Source organism: Sitophilus oryzae, unplaced genomic scaffold (genome assembly GCF_002938485.1).
Source record: "Sitophilus oryzae breed Bouriz unplaced genomic scaffold, Soryzae_2.0 scaffold_1496_pilon_pilon, whole genome shotgun sequence".
NCBI lineage: Eukaryota > Metazoa > Arthropoda > Insecta > Coleoptera > Curculionidae > Sitophilus > Sitophilus oryzae.
In genome coordinates, this window is record NW_022146165.1 from 1,324,078 (window position 1) to 1,342,693 (window position 18,616).

An 18,616-nucleotide genomic window follows, 5' to 3' on the forward strand; every position below is an offset into this window, starting at 1 on the left:
TATCACTGTCAAGGATCTTGTCGTTGGACAGACTATAAAACAGTTTCTGTTAAAAAATTTTGGATTTTTTTTTAGTTTTAGTTAAAAACATAATTTCCTGATAATATGGCAACATAGGTGAATAACCCTATATAAATAAGACGAAAAAACGCTTCACACCTAACCAAACCAAACTCGAAAAAATCGCTTTCTGTTTAGCCGTGGGCTTATTCAGTCCAAATCTGTGACAGCTATTTTTTGTAAAAAAAATTGTATGAAAAAGTTCCATGTCAATAATAGTAAAAACAATAAAGTTGTGTTTGAGATATTTACCATCTTCCTCAGTTTGACAGTAGACAGGAGACGATCGTACTCCATCACCGCTTCCGGTATAGGCCAGTACTGTGATACTATAGTTAGTAAATTTTCTCAGGCCAGATATGGTGGTTCTCAATTGGTTGATGATTTTGGTCTGCTGATCATCATTATCTGTGGTAAAAAAAATAGAGTTATATGACTATGCTATGTTAATTGATGAAAAAGTATTTAAAGTAAATTATTTTTAAAACAGTTAAATAAAAAAAATATTTATCTAGAAGAAGTCCCCATATACTTACCATACCATTCTCCTACTGAGTGGTAAGTAACTTTATATCCTTGGACTATACCATTCCTTCCTTCAAAAGCAGGTGGTTCCCAAGATATATGAAGGCTCTGAGCATTCAAAACAGAGCATTGGGGGTTTTCTGGAGGCAAAGATGGAGCATCTTCTAACGTTCTTGCAGTTACTGGATCACTCGCTGGTCCAGAACCCCTACTGTTGTAAGCCTAGGCAATGTCATTTTGGTGTAGAAATAAATAGGTATTAAGATAATTTTGTTTGTATTTGAAGATGAAGAATGTTTGAAAGAGTTGTGTAAAAAGAGATTTAAAAAAGGATTTTTTGCAAATAGTTCATTAAAAGTTTTTTTAAGATTTTATTGAAAACTACCTTGTTAACTATAGTCAGTTACAGAACTACAAAACTCTTTGAATCATTCCTTATTAGTGTGGCTTCAAAAACAAAATATAGTAAACGCCACGAATGTTTGGGAGTGATTCATCGCTTGATGAAGTTAGAATCGACACGCGCGCTATCATTTTTACATTAAAAACGTAAATTTTTACCGCAGACGTAGGTTTTTATAGGCCCGATCTAATCATCTGCCTGCTCTCCTCCTGCTTATTCTAAAATGTTAGCGTGATTAACAAAGACGACAATGTATCGCGTTTCTTTGATTGATTCGTTTTTGTGCGTCAGTCCATTGGTGTGCTTGCAGTGCGACCAATGGGGCATTCCAGTTTATATTTATAACCAAATATATGTTTAGACAAGACTTTGACAGTTTGCTGGAATGCTCCATATTATTGATTATTTTATTTTTGTGTTTTAGTATAAATTTAGATATTTTTAAACTGTTTTGTTAGTGAAACCATCGGTAAGTACGAGATTTGAGCTAAGGGGTAAATTAACAGATAAATTTAGTGTGTAAGATGGTCTTACCCCTTGGTGCTTTTGTTTGTAGTTGAAATTTTATCGATGGCCCTTTGCTCCCTGTTACACGAGTCCAGGAGGTACTATTGCATAATTTATTAAAAAAGGCAGGGTCCCAAATAATTACAAAAACATAAACAGATTATATATTGATTATTATATGACTTGAAACACCACGGCACTGGAATTAAGTTTTATGTGACCACGAACAGATTAGTTTGATTTGGTTTGGTTTGGTACATGGTAGCGACCGATGAATCACTCCCAAACATTCGTGGCGTTTACTATATATCTATACCTGTACAATAATGCTATACGTAGTATATTTCGAAAGACCCTGTAAAATGGCCTCTCCACCATAATGTAATCTAACCTCTACGCTCTTGAACACATAGCTCAGAGATATGCTTTTGTTTTCTTCGTCCATGGCTTGATAGCCTACGTGGTACCCTAACAAGTTACCGTTCCAAGTCTCCCTGGGGGGTGGTTCCCACGTTACCACCAATTCGGTTGAAGTTTTTGCTTCAGCTCTAATATCAACAGGAGCACTGCTAGGAACTGAAATAGATTACGTCTAATTTTTTACACTTGATGTAAAAAACACTAGTCTGCATGAAAATCAGTTCTGACACAATAATTCTTGCGGTTCTTATGTAAAACTAGTTTTTTACCGCTATTTCGTCCGCATAAAATTCGATTTTTTTTTTCATACATTCATTACATTTTCTGTGAACAGAACTATTATTCGCTGGTTTTGGGAAATGCTGTCAACACGAACAGCAGAGGCTCAGATGGGCACCAAAACTGTAGCTGTTAAAACAACGCAAGGAACTCCACAAGGTGGAGTAACCTCCCCTTTGCTGTGGAGCTTGGTGGTGGATGAACTACTAGATGAATTAACTCTAGCGGGAATACACTGCATTGGGTATGCAGATGACATAGTCATGATCGCTCGGGGAAACATGAAGGCACCTTGTGTGATATTATCCAAAGAGGACTCCGTATCACTGAGAGATGGTGTAGGACTGTCGGGCTGAGTATCAACTCAGAAAAAACCGCGATAGTGCCATTCACCAGAAGGCGAAGTCTGAAAACCTTGAAAAGAATCCAACTAGATGGAAAGGAAATACTGCCAACACAGGAAGTTAAATACCTGGGAATAACCCTGGACAGTAAACTCCTGTGGAACAGGCATATTAAGAACACTACCAGCAAAGCCATAAAGGCTCTCATGATATGCAGAAGACTGGCGGGAAATAGATGGGGCTGCTCCCCTAACATTTTGCGCTGGATGTATACCATGATAGTAAGACCCATGATTACTTATGGAGCAGTTGCCTGGTACACAAAACTAGAGCAACGGACGGCAAGGCTAAACCTATGCAAAGTCCAGAGACTCAGACTCCAGAGACTCTGTGTTTGCATCACAGGAGCCATGAGAACCTGTCCAACAGCAGCAATGGAGGTTATTCTAGATCTAACACCACTGCACATTGTCATTGGTAGATTGCCAATGCGACAATGATTAGAATGGTCACTAACGGAATGAGTACTGGGAGAATTGTCAGATCAGGGGCTTGGAACACCCTAAAAAGGAAATACCACTCCTGCAACTCCCAGTGGACGACATGCCAAGAACGTACAACTTTGAGAAACATCTCAATGTAGTATTGAGCAATAAAAAGGATTGGAAGAGCGAAACGCTTGCCCAGCAGTTAAAAGACCATACCATAACTTGGTATACTGATGCTTCCAAAACCAATACGGGAACATGGATCGGAGTGTTTGGGCCAAGAGCTAAATACTCCGAACCAATGGGCACTTACCCTAATATCCTACAGGCAGAAATCTACGCTATCGAAAGATGCGTACAACTTATCTTAGATATGAACTATCGGAAACAAGAAATGGCCGTCTTGTCTGATAGTCAAGCAGCGTTAAAGGCGATCAACTCAGTATCAATCAATTCGAAATTGGTCAAAGAATGCATAGAGAAGCTGAATAAATTAGGCAAAGAAAACAAAGTCCTCCTACACTGGGTGCCTGCTCACCAAGGGATAGAAGGCAATGAAAAAGCAAATAATCTAGCTAGGAAAGCAGCGAACACTCCACTAACTGAACCAGAACCGTTCTGCTTTCCAAGTGGTAACCAACTCAAGGCGGAACTCAAGAACTTGGAAGATTCCATCCGCAACCTGGAATGGAAATTTTCCAATGGTCTAAGACACTCGAAGAAGTTTCTGAGGGCTTATGATGAAGAAAAATCACAGATCTTCCTGGGTCTGAGTAAGAACAATCTTCGGATTGTCACGGGGTTTCTAACAGGACACTGTCTCCTCAACGAACACCTCAGTAGATTGAAACTAAGAAGAAACGGCGAATGCAGATTCTGTGGGGAAGATGGTGAAACACCAGTACACCTCATCACTGAGTGCGCCGAGACGACAACCATTCGTGCCATGAATTTTGGTACGACTGATATTGGAGATGGAGAACTACCCTCTATAAAACCGTCCCAGATACTGACTTTTGTCAAAGCCCTGGGACTGTATGATGAGTTATGATTCAACTTATGATCTGTAACGTCGAAGTGATTAACCCCCCTCCCACTCATTCTAAATTCTAAATTCTAATTCTACATTTTCTACATTCCTTTTATAGCTCGAACCAACAAAAAAAAAACATGTTCATCCCTAATTTGACCTCCGAAATGAATAAAGTTTATAGTGATCATTATTGCTTCATAGTGCTTAATTAAGTTACTTAAGAAACGTCTGTGTAAAATTTCATACCTACTTCTAAAACCGATTTTAACAAAATCTTATACCAACTGTTACCCCTTATCACTTAGGAGACGATTTCCCATAAAACCGCTTCTACTGTTTGACCAGCGGATCTGAAGCTACGGAAGGAATGCGAGAAAAAAAATCTATACTGCCACGGTTATCTATAAAATTGCAAAATTGCCAGACATGAACTATAAATTTAATATATTTTTATTATATATAATGTGTTCAGCATAAATTCTGACGTATATTACTAAGAAATTTTCATTAAGTAAGTATTCATTTTCTTCACTTAAAGCTTCCTTAAGTGAAGTAATTGAATACAAAATTTCATAATCCTAGAACTAATTTAAAAAAAAATCACACAAAATTGCACTCTCTTACAGATGGATTTCTGGAAATCGTTTCCAACCCCAATTACGCTACAGAAGGAACCTCAGTACAAAATTTCATACCTCTAGAATAGATTTTAACAAATTTTGATGTAATATTCCATCCCTAATTTTATCACCTTTAGAAGCAATCTCGGATGAACACGGGGAATGGTTCCATCAAGGCGTCGCTAAGCTAGACAGAATATTTTCAAGGAAGTAGAATGCAAGCATGTTGGCGGTGTACGGCTGGTTTTTGGAACGAAGGGTATAAATGGCAAGCAAGCACCAAATAAATGTAGGGTTCTTTGTATTTGTTATTTTTTACAACCAAAATAATTCTTTTCACCTCTCCAAATTAAATTCATGTCCATAATTTTTTTTTCATAGCAACTGTTAAAATTGCCTTATATACTTTGAATAAGAAGACTAAGGAAGGAGCATAATGCTATCCATGTATTCATGCATGGTGGGCGGAAAAGCCACCATAAAAGCTCTCTAGGGTGGGGATCCTTGACAGTTCTGTTTGACGATTCATTTGACACATTTGAATTTGATTTGAAATTTTGTGGATTTGTCAGTCTTTACGGAGCTTATTTTATGTTATTTATTATTTATTCTACTACTGATAGTTGTATAAAGGTAGTAAATCTAGATGGAAATTGTGGCAGAACTTAAATTAACAGTGACACTATCGCGATTTATCGAAAAAGACTCTAAAATAGTTGGTTGTGTAGCGTGCGGTAGATCTCGGCAAAAATTGAGTGAAATAATGGAACAACTTTTCGGTAGTAAGTGACATAATCGCTTTTCGCTAGTAAGTGATATAATATACATACGTGTAGTAAACCGATCATTTATGAAATTCATTTAAATTAACTAAATTATATATTTTTCTTGCATTTTAGCTTTTATTTATTACTTGTCAAAGATTAGATGTCAAAGAATTTAATGCGGGTTCTCACTTGTCAGTTTCGCTGACGCAGTCTGACTGATTCAGTGATACTGAACAAACAATGAACGTCAGAACACATTTTCATGTTAAATGATCAGTAGTACATTCGTACTTTCAGTTAAAGTGAAAACCAGTTCTACTTTTTTTCATTTTGACTGATCATTATCGAATAATGAATAGAAACTGAAGCGTGAGAACTACATTTTCGTGATTTGTGCAGTTTACAAGTTAAGTTAATTAATTCTTTTAATATAGTTTCACTAGCACCCCGTTTATTTCTTCGCAATATCTAGGACCTGATCACCTACGACGTTTTTTTTTTCTTTTCTGATTCACTAGGTAGATTCACTGGTTCTCACTTGTCAGTTTCGCTGACGCAGTCTGACTGATTCATTATCAATGAAAAATAAAAATCAACGATTGTATTCACACGTTTCATGTTTTGCTACATTCAGTATTCAGTTGGTCCAAACATTTTAACGTGGTGATTTCGCAGACATAAAAATGGTTAAAACAAAATTGAAACCAGGTGTTCGCGAAGTTTGTTTACAATTAGCAAATGAATTACAGAATATTCTGGTGAATCAGAAAAGAAGAAAACGTTTTTTTTTAAAGCAGATACGTCTACAAGAAACCGTTGACGTTCTATTTTAACAGAACGTCAACGGTTTCTTGTAGACGTATCTGCTTTAAAAAAAGCGTGTTCTCATAATAGTTTGAATTTAAATATTTTAAATAGTTTTTTTTCTTTATTCTTTGAATTTTTTTTGCTTCCGACGATAGATTTTCCGAAACGTTAAGCATTTTTTTCTTTGTTAAGCCAATTTGTATAACTGTAAACATAACTTCTTATAAGCAGTGTCCGTTTAGGTTTAACGCCAGAAGTGTTTACAAAAAATAACTATTTTATTTTGTAGATTTTCTTGCAGTGCAGTGGCGAAATACCCATAAAGGAGTTTTTTGGAGATATACATTAAAATAATTAATTAACTTTAACTTGTAAACTGAACAAATCACGAAAATGTAGTTCTCATGCTTCAGTTTCTATTCATTATTCGATAATGATCAGTCAAAAATGAAAAAAGTAGAACTGGTTTTCACTTTAACTGAAAGTACGAATTTACTGATCATTTAACATGAAAATGTGTTCTGACGTTCATTATTTGTTCAGTATCACTGAATCAGTCAGACTGCGTCAGCGAAACTGACAAGTGAGAACCCGCCTTTTTTTTAGATACGTTAATTTGACTTACCTGCTTCAGTAGCGTATCGGATGTTCGTGTTAATAAATACTTATTATAACTTATCTATTTTTATTAGAATTATATATTTTTATAACAATTTTAATAACTACCAACGTTTATTCACAACGTAAAATAAAACAACAAATTATTGAGTCTACCCCACGTCTACCCTACATCATAGTTTTACATTTTTTAAATAAAATTAGAACGACACTGATAAACCGGAATTTAAGTCGGCCATATTTGAGGCCCATCGCGGTGTACCTAAGATTTTTGATATGCTCCTTCCTTAGTCTTCTTATTCAAAGCTTATATATCAAAAATAGTAGATAAATTGGTACTTTAACCGCAAGAGTAGTTTAAATGATACTTTAACAGCGAGGATAGATTAAAAACTTTATTTCTTCTCGCACGTTTTTTAATTGCTTCCATTTTTGAAAATTTTTGTATTCCTTTTCATAAGTTATTCGGGATTTAAATGCAAGTAGTTTAGATATGGCGTTTGTCTCCTCAGCCTGAGAATATCTGTTGGTAATTTACCTATTTCATTTAGAGCCATTTCTCGCTCCATTCAATCAGCAATCGACACGAAAGAGAATTAAAAAAAATTGACTCAAAACTGACAACTAAAGAGACAGCTTTATTTATTTGTCAAATTACATAGAAACCAACGCCAACCAACACAATAATTTTTCTACTCCTAATAAATTCATTAATTAATCAATTAATCTTTTCGGTCGAAGATAAAATACCATTTTATCGTCTTGTATAAAAAAATAACTATTATTATCAAAAAGTGATAAAAATATGATAAAAATAGAGAGATGGGTGGTTTGAATAAAACGGGAGCTATAATTCGACTTTCAACAGATATAACTCATTTTACATAAGAATCAGCAGGAATGGTCTCAGGATTAAGTAGAAGACAAAAAATGTTTTTTTTAATCTAATTCTCTAATAATGTAAAGAATACCTTCTTCCAGTGTGCTGACTTGAACAGTTTGGCTTGGTTCACTCAAACCCAATCGGTTTTCTGCCAATATGCGAAGGTGGTATACTTGAGCTGGTCGCAGATTTGACAGGTTTGCTGTGGTTTGCGAACCTGTGACTGTAACTTTAGCTGGTTGATTTGGCCATGCCTCTGTAAATTGTGATGATGTTTTTTTTTATTGGAATATAAATAGTTGCCATTATATGTTAAGATGAAATGGAAAAAAAATCAGAAAAGTACTTTAAACTACAGAACAATCAACAATGATTCAAATAGTTGGATATTCTGATTTTGCTCATTTGGTTGGTAATAAATTTAAGTAATTGGAATATTTATCAGCTGTTATCATGCTGCCATAATATGATTATTTTTTAACGATTATCAAATTAGTTTTTCATAGTAATGAGACTAATTAAAACGAGATGAGAAATATATTAAAACTTTAGAGCCCTCAAAATTAGTGGTAGTAACTTTCAATTAGTAGAAAAAGTTAACAAATGTTTAACGTTCTCCAATAATTATACTTCAAAATTTGTAACATGTATATTTTATCATTTTCGCCCTTACCCCCGGTGTTTTCAGGTACGGATAGCGTGTTATAATCTGCCAGATAGATTTTATTTGATGGATAGCAGAAAAACGCGTATCTTCACCTATAGATAACAGTATCTATTAGATAAATTAAACTTATCTCCCAGATATCCTATCTAGCGCCCGAACTGCCAAATAGTGCTTTATTTGTCAGATAAAAATTTGACGCATGAGCAACGGCATGAGGAGATATTATTTTATTTGATATTTGACAAAATTGCTTAACATAACCAAGACATTGTTATTACTGAAGATTTCGTTTATTCCAATAAATTCGATTTTAGATTATTTGGAAAAGACTTACCTATTCTGACTATGTAGGCTATAATCATTTTAGAACGTATGGGGTATAAACACCAATAAACACATTGAAATGGTGCAAAAAACTATTGTTGCTAGTGCCGGACTTTATAAGGACTGTTACAAAATAAAGAGAGTCTCTGTTCTGTTAGAGCATCAGAACGAAGAGAATGCATTAAGTTAGGATAATAGTGATAAAACAGTAATTTATAAATTATTTTATTTAAATCCTTTCAATTATAAACCATAACTACATATTATATAAAATGCTAATGTTTATCTGTGTGTCGTCTCTACTGAAGTAACGACTTGCTCTAGAAAGTTGCTTTTTTTACTAAAAGATAGCTAAATGGCTCTTCTAAAAACTGTCGTGGCCGGATTTTTTGTTTTTTATTTAATTAAAAAAAAAGTATTTCTTTTTCCTGATCTCGTGGCGGATGCGCCAGGCTTCAACTAGTTTTTAATAAAGCTCTAATGTAGGTAAAAAATAAATAAAACTTTTTAAATCACACTATTTATTTCATTTTTAATTCGCATATCTTAATTCATTAATATTATAACAGGAACCTTATAAAACCTGTTATTCAATTCACATTTGCTTTTATTTCTTTTGTGTTACAATTTTAGTTTAATTTCTTGCACTATGTACCTTATACCGTATGATCGAAAAAAAAACGGCGTCCAGTTGGCTGGGAAATGATGTTCGATGATATTTCCCATATAAATTTACATATGAAATGACAGCAATCTTTATTTCATAGCCATTGCTGACGCCGAATTTTTTTCGATCATACGGTACATCTCTTCTCCATGCTGTTTTTTAAGTAACTCTCTAGCTAAACCTTGCTAAAACATCTGTATTGTGGTCCTTTGAATTCCAGTTAATTCAACTTTGTTTAGACAAGATTTTTCCTTTATTTTTTCTTTTTTTTCTGAAGTTCCATCACTTTGAGTTCTTAAAAATAAAAGTAATATGACAAAATTGTTTTTATTTAATTTTTTTTATTAAATAATTTGTACATATAATGTGTAAATGTAGCAATTATTATAGGTACTATTCATTTATTATTATTAAGACAAAAGTATAAGTGCATTTATCTATTTTATAAAATAAAAACTCAACTTAATTACTATCATTGATGCTATCCTACCTATTTCTTTACTATGAGAAGCCCTAGAACAACATATTTGTTATTACTAACAGTCTTATGCTATTTTTAATTTTCAATATTAATAACTTACCAGATGGTGGTTTTAGGATTGGTTTATAAATCTCTGCTTGCACTTCACCAGCTTCTTCCATATTTTCAATTATCAATTGTACTAAAATGTTAATATAATAAATATAACAGTAATATTATGTAATTAAACTATAAATTACTTACAGATTATTTTTTCTTGTTTTAATTTCTTATAAATCGCATTCCATCAATAGATCTATTGCACCACCACCACTGCTAAAATTGAATTATCTTTCCCTTTTTCCATAAAGGTAAATTTAAATAGCCTATACCATAATAGGACTAGTTGGAGTTAAACACAAAATATATTTTAGTTGAATTTTATTGTTTTTAATTTCATTTTGACGATCTTTTGACAACTGAACAATAACCTCACTTTTTAATCTAACGATTTGAAATTCCGAGTTTCTGTCTCTGTCTGTTGTATCGACTTTTCATATATAACCATCTCAATTTCAGATATCTTATATTGGCAACACTTTCTCTACGGAGTGTCTACCGGTCCGTAGGCGGCCGTCCTCCAAATTGTTATCTGTTGGATTATTTTGTATGAAAATACCCAAATCCTATAGATATCAGACTCTAGATTGTTTATCTTTTAGATGGTTATTTGTTAGATAAAAGTTATTTATTTATAACTGAAGAGACCGCGCCTTATTATTATATTATTATCCTTCAACTTCAAGAGAAATTGTGGTTAGAGATAAAAAAAATCTATTGTTCTATAATAAGCTATGGATACAACTGACTACCGCAAGCTGTTGCTAGGATATTCTATTAGTTTTAATTGTATTTTTAGACATTGTGAATACCGTAAATTTTCCAGTATAGTCTGAAGGTTTTCCTATTAAATTTTTGATTAAATATCTCAAAATAAATAAAAAGAATATAGGTTAGATTACGTGCTCGTTATAATTTTGATAATAAAATTCATATTAAGGGGTCACAGCTTATTCAGTGACAGCTAATGAATCTTATAAATACTATTGATCTTGAATTGTCACCTTTAGCACAGATTATACAGATTATAATCTTTGTTTTTCGTGGTTCCAATTTTCGGAATCGGGCACTAGTTAGGTTACTAGTTTGCGCACATAGCACACCCATTTATGGCCTCTAAAATTGTGCACAGCGCCTGACCGGCACAGTTATTAGAGAGATATCGGAAATATACCGAATAGCGTCATCCAGTATTTACGCGTACCTTATCATGGTTACGATATGCGCGAGTCAATTTTTAACGCAACACCCGCTAATAACGTTACCGCCTGACGTAATTTGCGGATCAATTACACCAAGCGCTCTTTCTAAATAACCTCTGATAACGTTTAAAAATTGCTTAAATGGGCATGTGTTGCGGGTATTTGACAACCGGAGCCGGCCGGCGAGATCTTTTATTTTAAGTTATGTTTGAATTGTTTTGAATTATTGCTTTAGTTTTATTAGGTAATTTGATATTTAAGTAGCTGGAATTAGTTTTAATTAAATAAATATGGCCCAAAATATGTAGATTCCACCTCTTCCAATACTAAAGAACCTATAAAGAGTCTTAGGTTTACAGCAGATGACGACTTAGTCCTTCTAAGAGAATTTGTTGCCTGTTGCCCTAAACCCACTGGCAGACGTTGAACAATAAAGCACTGGAAATAAGCACTTTAGCCCTTTAGTTTTAAAATACCTATTAAACAAAACAATTTCAAAGTTTCAAATTCAAGGTTAGGTTAAGTTTAAATAGCGGACGCGACGCGATCAGAATTCTTTCCGATCCGATAACTATAAATGAAGAGAGTTAATACCACCTCACGTAAAGGAAATAACACCTGGCCTTGTTAACGTCCATGCACGCTATTCGGTTTAGCGATATCTCTCTATTACGCTGTTTATTGTTATTTTACGCGAGTTTATTTTTGCGCACAGGAAATTTGACTCGTTTGCACATCGTCATAAAAAACAATTTTCGTACCACGAATTAGGGACAAGATTTTTATCTGTATACTTATAGGATACCTAATCTGTGCCTTTAGTGTAATGGACTATATATTTTTATTAAATTTATAAACACTAACCTGCTCCTAGCTTGTATTGAACCACATAATTCGTTATGGGACTATTTCCAGCATACGGATACGTCCAAGATATGCCAATAGATCTGGACTGCTGATCGATAACCCTAACATTTCGAGGTGGTTCTGGAATTTCCTGAACTATCAGCTGGATATTCATATCGTCGCTTCCATACAAATTTGAAGCAGAACAGGTAAAAATACCTGTGTCTTGTCTGATTGTATGTTCTATACCTGTAAGATTTGAGAAGATTTCCCAACTTTAATGTCCCTTCTTATGAAAAAATACTTTTTAAATAAAGGTACCATCAGAAATTCAAAATATGAAAGACGCAACTTTTAAGTTCAAATATTAACAGTATATATAAAAAAATATGTTGCTGGACAGTTAATGTAAAGTATTTTTAATACCCATTTAGAATAACACCATCCTTATTTATTATTAATAAATCAGTTGAAACAAAAAATTACCAACAAAAATGAACGTCGATTACTAATAATTTGTTAGATGTCACGTTTTTGAAGTTACGTTTCATGTTAATGTCATAACGCAAAATAAGATATAAAAATGCGATATTCTGATGAATCCAAAAAACTTATGCTTAATGTAGTAAACTATTTTCAAAACGATTTAGGATCTCGATTTAAGGCAATTCAAAAAGCATCCGAAGCACTAAAAGTCCCAGAATGCACATTATATAATCTAGAAAAACCAAACAGAGCTACAGATTTCGAATTTAGAAGAAATATGTCTGCAAGCGTTTCCCGGAGCAAAATCCGAATTACTAAGAATACCCTACATTGTTTGAGGGAAGTAATTTACAAAATGTATGCGCGAAAGGATAAAATCACAGTAGAAACTATTTTCCTGCAATTTATCGAAGAGTCTCCAGAAACTAAGATTTCCAAAAGTTCGTTATATTTGGGAATTAAAAAAATGGGTTTTCATTTCAAAAAACGGGATGGAAGAAAACAGTTATTGGAAATGCCTAAAAAGAATATTATTTTTGAACAAATACCATGCTGCTAAAAGCGAAAAGCTTTTTACACCTGTTTTTCTGGATGAGACATGGATTTTTAGTAAAAGCGGGGATAGAAGAATGTGGCAAGATGGTACTAAACACAGTGATTTTAAAAAAACTGGAAGTGGGACGCGATATGTAATTGTTCATGCCGGTAATAAAAATGGTTTTGTGGCAAATGCATCGCTAATTTTTAAATGCAATAAAAAAACAGGTGATTACCATGACAACATGAACACCGAAAATTTTGAAAACTGGTTTAAAAAGCAACTAATTGTAAACTTGGAAGAACCATCGTTAATTATAATGGATAACGCAACGTACCACAGTCGCCTGGATGAAGAAATCCCAAGAAAAAGTTGGAGCAAAACACGCATGTTAGAATGGCCCAAAAAGAAAAATATTCCTTTTCCAGATCACATTTTAAAGGATGCTGTTTGGAATATAATTGAAAAGCAAGTTTTTCCGGAAAAAAATTATCATTTAGACAAACACGCTGCCGAGCATTGTCATTGTGTTCTCAGGCTACCACCCTACCATTGCCATTTTAATGCCATCGAAATGGTATGGTCTGAAACTAAAAGGCATTATGGACCAAGCTATTATGAAAACTGCAGGGTCACCTACTGAAGTCTTAAAAATATGGAATGACGTTATAAATAATGTACCGGAGCAACACTGGCAGAATTACATAAAACATACAGAGAAAATTATTTCTGAAGCATGGGAAGTAGAAAACAAACTGGATCTACTAAACATCGAACCTATGGTGATCTCTGTATCCAATGAATCCGATGATGAACTATCACTTTCCGAAAGTTATTCTGATTTAGAAAATAATTAAACTTAGCCTTTAAGATCACGTTGTAATTTTTTTTAAATCTAGAATTTGTACTTAAACGAGCCCTTAAATAAATATTATTACTGCTTGCTCGACTTCTTGTTATATATTTATTATACTTTTAGTACTTCAGACGCTTTTTGAATTGCCTTAAATCGAGATCCTAAATCGTTTTGAATATAGTTTACTACATTAAGCATAAGTATAAGCCTTAAATCGAGATCTTAAATAATATAGGTATTTTTTTAAGAAAACTCGGTATCTAGTTAATAAAACAATATTTTTAAAATTAGTGCGCTTCTTTTATATTTTTTTTATTACGTCAACATCTTTAGAATTTCATAAAATTAATTTTTCTTATTATAAACCGCCACTGATAATATGAAATTTCAAGTCACTCCGCCAATGCAATAAGAAATATGTCAAGCATTTGACATGATAAAGGTCATAACCTAATTTTTTTCATGCGGGTTTAGATGGTGCAAGAAGCCGCATACGTTAAGTTACTAAAACAGCTGGTACCTCTAAATAGGTATTAAAAATACTATACAACAGACACTGCGCAAGATAGGATGGCAGGATTTTACGAAAGGTGCGGGGAGTGGTCGGGTGAGCACTTTCTAGAAAGCGAGGCTTTCTGTCATAAAATTGTCTCCTTTATGGAATTTATTTTCTTCTGAATATCATTTTTGTTCTTATATAATTAACTTTAAGTATAATTAACTTATATAATTAACTTTTGATTGTCTACGTGGTTCAGTAAAGTAGTTAGCCTGCGCCATACTTTAATATGTCATTTAATGCATGTTTATAGTTACCGTACTAAAGTTATATTGTGATTATTATTAATAATAATATTTACTAAACAAATATCTACCTAGCTCGGAAACCATTCCATCTACAAGCGTTTGTTCACGGACTGAGTATCTTTGATCATCTAAAAACAATTCTGTTTTAATTAAGATTGTTTCTTAAATTAAATTAGAGACTTACCATCTTTTATAATATGTTGACCTCCAACTTTCCAAGAGATTTGCATGGGTGTATCGCCATTAGCGGCGCATTGCAAGTGTGCTTGGTCGCCTTTTACTACTTGAACTTGTTTGGATTTTTGTACAAAATGAGCAGGAGCTAAGAAAGATATGTAATGATTAATACATTAAATCAAATCAAAGTTTCTGATTTATATACCGGGTGCGTTTCAAAAGTGGCTCACTCATATAACTTTTTTATTTTTTCAGATAGAAAAACGAGATTTGGTACGTTAGTATATAACATAAATTAGAATTGATTCACGTATTCAATTGTTGTTGGTCACTTCCTGTTTCACCCGAAATGACTACAACTTTTGATTTTTAAATGGCACCCTCGGTATTTTTTTTACTTTATTCGATAGAAAATTTCACTCTGTATAGAACGACATATCATATGCCAACTTTGACATTTTCACATATGGTTTGTTTGAAATTATAACATGCGGTTCATAACGAGAATTTGACTCGAAATACCAAGTGTGTGGTATCAAATTATTCGTAAAAAAATGATTTTTCCAAATATCTTAATGAGCCACTCTTGTTCTATTTGAAAAAATTGAGATATGATTAAAAATACGATTTGGGCATCTTTTAACCGGCCAGGACAAGACACTAAAAACATCAGACGATTAAATCTATTTTTTCCAAGGTCCCTTGTTTAAAAATTAGTGTTTTTAACATAGCCACGGCACTCTAGTTTGAAATTTAAAATACGATTTTTTATTAAGCGACCCTGTCAAAAGTTGACATATGATATGTCAGTCTGTTCAGAATGTCATTTTCTATCGAATAAAGTTAAAAATACAGAGGGTGCCATTTAAAAATAAAAAGTTGTAGTAATTTCCGGTGAAACAAAAAGTAACCAAAAACTATTGAATACGTTAATCAATCCTAATTTAGGTCATATACTACCATACCAAGTCTCGTTTTTTTTTATCTGAAAAAAATAAAAAATTATAGAGGTGAGCCACTTTTGAGACGCACCCGGTATATGAATACTAACCGTTAACTCTTAGAAATATCACTTTGCTAACTCCAGCACCGATATTATTCTTTGCCTCACATAAATATTGACCTTCACTTTCTTTTGATATGTGAGTAAAACCCAAAGAACCATTTTGGTACTGTTGAACGTTGGGTTCGTAATGGAAGTCCTTATATTCTCCTGGCTGTTTTCCTAAAATAATAAAAATATATACGATACGTTAGGTATTATATTAACAAGTACTTAATAATTTAATTAACTTAAAAAATGGTTTGGTGTGATTGAAATTAAGTTAATTTTTGGTGTAAAAAACTCTGATATCAATTTATACCGTACCAACAGCTTTTTTCCAAGTGATTACAGGTTTTGGGTATCCATCAGCCTGACAATGGATTATAGCTTCTTCACCAGCTGCAACACTTGTATCCAGGGGTTCTGTAGTCCATCTAGGTGGCACTAAAAATATTCAGTAAATGAAAATATCGTCGACTTCTTTGTTTATTGACCCAAAATTATTGGGCAATTATGAAGTATAATTATCTTCAAATTTTCTAAAAGAAATACTGTACAAATATACAGTAATAATAATGGTTAAGTATACAACAAAATTTAGCTTACCATTAACAGTTAAAGGTACTATGTATTTTTCCGACCCAGCTACGTTACTGGCAATGCAAGTATAGTTTCCAGTATGTTTCGAACTGACTTGATCAATAATTAGAGATGAAGAAAATTCATCGATTCTTCTTATTACTGTACCTAGAGCGGCGTTATTAACTACTGCCTAAAATTAGAACACAATTTTTAAATTGAGAAAACAATCAAAATATCAACAACAAAACATAAATTTACCATACAATCGAAAAAAAGGCGTTGACAATCGATGGTAATTTTGGCGAGGTCAAGCCCTAGATGTCATTACTTGCCCTGTACTATCCGAGAGCGAAGAAAGAACGTTTCCAGATATATAGTGGATAAACTTACCTCTCCATTTCTTTCCCATCGAAAATGAATAGGCAGATCGCCTTCCATAATTTGACAGGATACGGCAGCCCGCATTCCTTCCCTGAATAAGTCAGTCATCGGGTTAATGGGCAGAATTTTTGGAGGCACTGCAAGAACATTATGATCAACGATATAACAGAATAAAAAATAAACATCTAATATACAGAAAGGTCCACAGACTTCGAGACATAGGAAAAATCAAGTCCCATTTAGCGTGTGTTGCAATTTTCACACCTTAAAAAATTAGTTTTTTATAGCTATAGCAACTGCAGCGACTATGAAAAAAGCTGTGTGGTTTTCATAGAAAATAAGGGCACCTGTAATTCATTTGAGAATGTTATAAATCGCTAAAAGATGTTTCAAATCTCTTGGATTTCTATTAATATTAAATAAATTTTATTAAAAATTGAACTAACCAAAATTGTTAGTATCATTAAAAAGAATTCAAATTCAAAAATTGTATCAGTCAAATTCCCTCATTTAAGGTGAATATTAAAGTAAATATAAATACAGCTCATTCTAAGCTCTACTTATCTTTAAGAAAAATTTAAATCATTGGTGCAAATGAATAATAGTATTAATAATGTACATTATAATAATAATAAATTTTATATCATAGTGTGTATTAAAACTACTAAAACACTTTTAAATTGATATTATATTATATTTTTTTAACAACTTTTGTTTTTTTAATCCAAAAAAAATAAAAGTAACAAATTTCTCAATCAAAATATTTGTGGTTCTGAAAAGGACTTTTGTTTTCCCATTTCGTCAAGATAGGTTATGAGTAAACAGTAAAAAAACAGGATAATGAAATTTAAAAAATTACAAAAATTGTTCAAAAATGCCTCCCTCTTGCATTAAACAATAACCCAAACGATCATAAAATCCCCTCTCTCCTCACATTGGATAACATATCAGGGGTGACAGTGTCAAAGGCATTAAATATTTTCTGCCTTAACTGCTTCAAGTTTTGAATTTCTTCACGGCCGTAAATTTTAGATTTTATGTACCCCCATAAAAAAGAAATCATTCACCGAGAGGTCAGGTGAAATTAAACGTCAGACTAAACAAAACTGTCATTTTTGAAAATTTGTCAAAATTTGGACACACGCTAAATGGACATGATTTTCCTATGTCTCGAAGTCTGTGGACTTTTCTGTATGTATAAGTTTTAGTAAAACATGTAAAAACCAAAAAAAAAACATTTTTTAACAAATATAATATCGTTTGTATACTAAACAAGTGACGTATTTCCTTGAACCATTTTAAACATTCTTACCGATAATCTGAACTTCAACATCTCTTCTTGCCGAATTTCTTTGGCGATTTTGAGCTTGACAGGTGTATGTACCAGCATCTTCTCTTCGTTGAGCTTGTTCAACAACTAGTGTACCATTAAGATAAACGCGTTGCCTCCTGAAATTTCAAACCGACGTGAAAGTAACTTGGTAGTTTCAACCGCCTAAAGGGGTAGCAGAGGGCGGAGGTTAACTTGAGCCATGAACTGTAAAGGTGCGTCTAGACTTGAGCATTATAGCCCGAAAGGAAAGAACGAACCGAACGCGCAGGGCCCGAATTCTGTAACACCGAAAACGCTAAGCGCTTTTAGACGCTCAGCGTATATGACGTTAATTTTCGCTGAGCGCGCACTTAACTACCGATTTGGGTATC

General features: G+C 33.3%; 1 protein-coding gene across 6 annotated transcripts in view; it reads right to left on the minus strand.

Moving 5' to 3' along the window:
* The window catches only part of LOC115877665 (Down syndrome cell adhesion molecule-like protein Dscam2), an 84,338-nt gene that overhangs the window by 21,201 nt on the left and 44,521 nt on the right, over nucleotides 1–18,616 (minus strand). For all 6 annotated transcript variants that reach the window (XM_030893929.1, XM_030893928.1, XM_030893926.1 and 3 more), the window contains 12 exons: nucleotides 18,225–18,361; nucleotides 16,922–17,049; nucleotides 16,556–16,721; nucleotides 16,274–16,393; nucleotides 15,956–16,129; nucleotides 14,912–15,049; nucleotides 14,796–14,855; nucleotides 12,059–12,289; nucleotides 7,843–8,010; nucleotides 1,812–2,071; nucleotides 597–807; nucleotides 313–468 (listed from right to left, as the gene is read on the minus strand). In XM_030893929.1, coding sequence (XP_030749789.1) covers nucleotides 313–468; nucleotides 597–807; nucleotides 1,812–2,071; nucleotides 7,843–8,010; nucleotides 12,059–12,289; nucleotides 14,796–14,855; nucleotides 14,912–15,049; nucleotides 15,956–16,129; nucleotides 16,274–16,393; nucleotides 16,556–16,721; nucleotides 16,922–17,049; nucleotides 18,225–18,361 — 1,949 coding nt within the window. The remainder of the gene's footprint in view (nucleotides 1–312; nucleotides 469–596; nucleotides 808–1,811; nucleotides 2,072–7,842; nucleotides 8,011–12,058; nucleotides 12,290–14,795; nucleotides 14,856–14,911; nucleotides 15,050–15,955; nucleotides 16,130–16,273; nucleotides 16,394–16,555; nucleotides 16,722–16,921; nucleotides 17,050–18,224; nucleotides 18,362–18,616) is intronic.